Raw genomic sequence first — 4279 nt, forward strand, 5'->3', positions numbered from 1 at the left:
CTGTGCGGACTTCCAAAGGAATTCCGCTTCTAGGACAGCGTGCTGTGCCCCAGAGCAGCGTTGCAGCCCCACTCCCCTACGAACAAGCACACGGGGGAAGCAAAACCAACGAGCCATTATGCTTAATGCTAATGTGAATTTTAATGGACCCACTCAGAGGGTTCCTTCCCGGTGAAGGTCTGTTCTGTGGTCTGATCTTCACTCATAACTTCTGCTCTCAGTGGGGTGCGGGTTCTTCTTGCCGCTTCTTATTCTGGTTTGCTCTTGTAGTGGTCCACGTGTGCCAGGACCCAGGCTGTTGGCACCAGGAAGCATGCGGACATCACGGAAAAGGCGATGACTTGCTCCTGCCGGCGGGAGAAGAAACAGAAGAATTAGTGGGACGGCTGCGCGATGGCCGCGTTGTACGTGGGGCTCCTGGGACGGCGGCACGCCGGTGCTGCATCCAATGCAGTGGATCAAGCGTGCTCGTCCACACTCCTTGCTCTTTCCAGCCCCGCGGCTGTCAGACGGACACGCTTGGGAGCTGTGGGAGGGAGATTTGGGTAAGCGCAGCCATTTCCACCAACGTGGACTAAGCTGGTTGCTCTCCAGGTGTGTTCCAATCACTCCGTGTTTCTCTGCCGTGATACTCGCTGGGAAATCGGAGCGACTTGTGACCTTCAGTCGTCAGCAAGGCTCAGGCTCGGGCTCGCAGTGCTTCCAAAAGCAGCTGTGCCTGACTTTCAAATGACTTTGCGGTGCGAATGGCGACCCGCAGCAGCCTCTCCTATTTCTGGAGCACCAGGGCCGCGCTTAACCCCTTCCACTGACACTTTTATGTCTGCCTTTTTTTATCTGGCTAGGAAGAGAGCCTCCAGGCTCATGAAGGGCTTTGCTGCAGACCTGGGGAAGGCAGCAGGGGGGTAAGCCCCCCAAGCGAGGGCTGGAGGCGAAACCCAGCCAGGATTTCTGGCGAAAGGCTCCTTTTTGCCCGGCTGCTTTCACCCAGCCCAGGAGGGTCCCTGCGGCCGAGCGGCTCCTCTTGCGGTGGGGGTCATCCCCAGAGGGAGCAATGTCGGAGGCCCCTACGCGCCCCGACCCTGCGGTGAGAGCAGACCCCGTCCTTGCCCACGGGGACGCTGCTTTGGGGTGAGTGTCCCCCGGGAGGGGGGGACGGGGCCTCGGGACTGCCACCTCCTCCCTGAGGTCCTCGGGCTGCCCCATGGCTCAGCCCCCCCGGGGGCACCAGCGCTGCAGGGGACCCTCAGCAGGTACCGGAACCCCCAAAGGTTAAAAAAGGGGCTGAAAGGATGGAATAAAACGGAATCGAGAGCCCCAAGGTGGGAGCAGGGGCTGCACCCCCTGTGCGCTGCTCGGGGGGCACCTCCTTTTTCTCCCCCCTCCCCTTTTGCATTCACTCCCAACCAAACCAATTTGGCTGTAACGCAGAGGGGGGGTTGTGCCCCTCTGACCCCTGCGAGCAAATGCCTTCTCCCCCCACCCCGCTTTTTTATTTTCAGCCCCCCCGAAGCTACTCACAGCAGCGGAGAGCGGGTGCTCGGGCGGCCCGGAGGCCCCGTGGAGAGCCCCACATGGCGGTGGCAGGGCGAGCGTGTGGCTCTTCTCCCCGCGGCCGCCTGCAGCTGCCCAGCTTGTCACCGGTCACCGCTGCCACCCCCCCCGCTGCCACCCCTCGGCGCCGGGCCTGCCGCTCTCCCAGGGGCACGCCAGCGGAAAACCCGTAAAAGGCAAGATTTGCCCAAATTGCTCACTACTTAATTTTTTCTTTTTTTCCCCTTTAAGTGTTTTGGTTATTTTTTCCTCCCAGCAGCAACCCACTCCCCACGCCTCTGAGGTCAAAAACAGTGTCCCCGTCCAGCAAGGTGGGACCTCTCTGATGCTCTGCTGGAGAGCAAACCTCCTCTTCTCTCGGGCTTTTTTAAATTTATGACACTCAAAACACAATGTACTTTTTTTATTTTTTTAACGCCATTGCAGATGTGATGCCGGATCATCTCTGGCTGATGGCAGTGAGCAGGACCTCGTGTGTCCCATCCGTGGCGATGGCTTCTCCCTCTTCCCTTGCAGCTCAGTGTGTGCGTAGGCTCAAAACCGTGTATGCACAGTTCTGCCTGACATGGTGGTGTATCTCGATAAAGCCCACCAGCCACGGACCCTCTAAGGTGCCGGCAGGTCTGTAGCCGGGCTGGGGTTTCCAAAAGCATCTTCCAACTTGCCCCGACCTGAGCGCAGAAGCAGCTGAAAGCCTCGAGCCTGCGTCTTGTTCCTCTGACGTGCGGATGCTCATCAGCGGGAGGAACGGTGCCCTTCCAACTTCAACACGTGCCTGCTTTGCTGAATAACCCAGCTTTCTGCTTCTCTCCCTTAAAAGCAGCTCTGCAGAAAGTTTGCCAGGATTTGTACGGACCAGCTCAAAGTTCCCCTTCCCAGAGCCGGGAATGCCGCCTTCCTCTCCCAGGGCTCGGTGGTTGCAGCAGGCTCTTCTGCGGGATGAAGTTGGGCCTTGTCTCGGAAGGAGGTCTGTGCTCCTTTCCCAGAACAACTGGCTCGGGAAGGCGCAGGTTTTTACCTTAAAACCGGCCCGATGGGCTGCGCGGCCCGAGGCCGGTCGTGCACAGGTTTGTTGACAAAAGATGACTGCTGAAATTTAAAAGCAGTAGCAGAATCCTCTTACCGTGATCTGCTGCTTGCAGCTGCCTCTCCGAAGGATATCCCGTTGGTTCCCGGCTCCCCAGAGCCTCTTCCCAACCGGCTGACGGGCAGTAATCTCTCCGCAGCAGATAGAGCTGGGGGGGCGCAGAGCCTCCGACAGTGAAGATTTTTCTTCTGAGCTGTTTCACAGAGCATCTGCCTCGGTGAGACAAGAGAAAGAAAGGAGCGGCCTCCAGGAAACCCCCCCAGATGACATCTCACACTTACCTACTTCCCCCTTAGCTGCATTTCTGCAGCAAACCCATGTTCTGCTGTGCCTCCTCGTGCTGCTCTCAGTGACAGCAGTACTGACCCGTGTGTCGCCGGGAGCTGCTCTGCTTTCTCCTCCTTATCATGAAGAAGCATCCAGGCAGCAACTGTCTCCCTCCTGATTTTGCCCCAAGTGCCGTGGGCGCTGGTTATGTTAGTCCAGACCAAATGATAAGGAAGGACCCATCAACCAAGAGCGGCAGCACGTGGCTGCGCCGGAGCGGGCAGCTCCAATCCCCTCGCGTGGTCGGGGTTTTAGGGTGTGAGGGAGGGGGAGTGTCCCCGTGCCTCGGTCCCTTCCTGGAAACCTGCCTGGAAACCTTCTCTGGCTCTGGTAGACCAACCTTCTGCTGCGTGGCAAAAGCCTGAGGAGCATTGCTGGGGCTACCGGGGGGACAGCGAGAGTGGCCACGTTGGCCCGGGGCAGCGGTGGAAGGCTTGGTTGTGTTTTCTGTGAGTTGTGGGGGAATAATCTCGTTGTTGAGGAGGAAAGCCTTGCAGATTTTGTTTTGAAGAGGAGCTAAAGGAAAGGACCGGTTAAAATCCTTGAGAAGCTGGAGAAACAGTTGGTGGCAGGGGACAGATGCGGTTAATGGCTTTCCCTTGAAATTCTTAGAGAAACCTGTCTGTGCCCTGACTCATCCAGGAGAAAGTCATACTGTGCAGATGAATAAGGTGTGTGTGTCTGGGAAAGCCTTCTGAAACCTTCCATTCTAGTCACGGCAACGTCAGCTCCTTTGAAAACGCTACGGCAGAGTTTGAGGAAGTTTTGGCTTGCTGTGAGAAAGGGCTTTTCTGAGAAAATGATCCTTCAATGTTCGTCTAACAAAGCGGAGGAGCAGAGCGCGGGTCGGCCACGGCAGCGCGGTGCTCCTCACCTCCTCGCGCCCCAGAGCCTCGGTGGGGTCCCTGCTCCGAGCGTGCGGTTCGGCCCCCCCTGCCTCTGCCCGGGCTCAGCCCGCGCCTGGTTGGGCTGGGGGTCACCCAAGTTAAAGAAAAGACTAAACTAAGCTTGCCGTGGCAAGGTACGGGTTTAGGTGCGTGAGCATGGAAGGAGCAGAGCTGGGAGGACACGTTCACGGTTGGGCTCTGCCCTCCGCTGCTCCTCGGGGTTTCTCCAAGGCTTCTCTCGGTGCCTGCGGCAGCGGCGCTGATCCGGCGCTCCGCCGTGCCGAGCGTCCCCGTGGACCTGGGGAGGTGGGGAGCAGAGCTGACACAGCAGCGCGCTCTGACCCTTCCTGCCCCTTGTTTTGGCAAGGAAGGCATGCGGAAACTCTTTTTCTTAACCCGGACACCCTTCCTGCTCCTCCTTCTC

The 4279-nt window shown here is 58.4% G+C and overlaps 1 protein-coding gene across 1 annotated transcript in view; it reads left to right on the top strand.

Annotated features, from left to right (window-relative positions):
* Positions 1 to 1054: 1054 nt before the first annotated feature.
* The window catches only part of ATHL1 (ATH1, acid trehalase-like 1 (yeast)), a 15735-nt gene continuing 12510 nt past the window's right edge, over positions 1055 to 4279 (top strand). Inside the window, exon 1 of the mRNA XM_009880571.1 lies at positions 1055 to 1131. Within this exon, the coding sequence (XP_009878873.1) occupies positions 1055 to 1131 (77 nt within the window). The remainder of the gene's footprint in view (positions 1132 to 4279) is intronic.

This window comes from Charadrius vociferus, unplaced genomic scaffold, assembly GCF_000708025.1.
Source record: "Charadrius vociferus isolate BGI_N301 unplaced genomic scaffold, ASM70802v2 scaffold843, whole genome shotgun sequence".
NCBI classification, from domain to species: Eukaryota; Metazoa; Chordata; class Aves; order Charadriiformes; family Charadriidae; genus Charadrius; species Charadrius vociferus.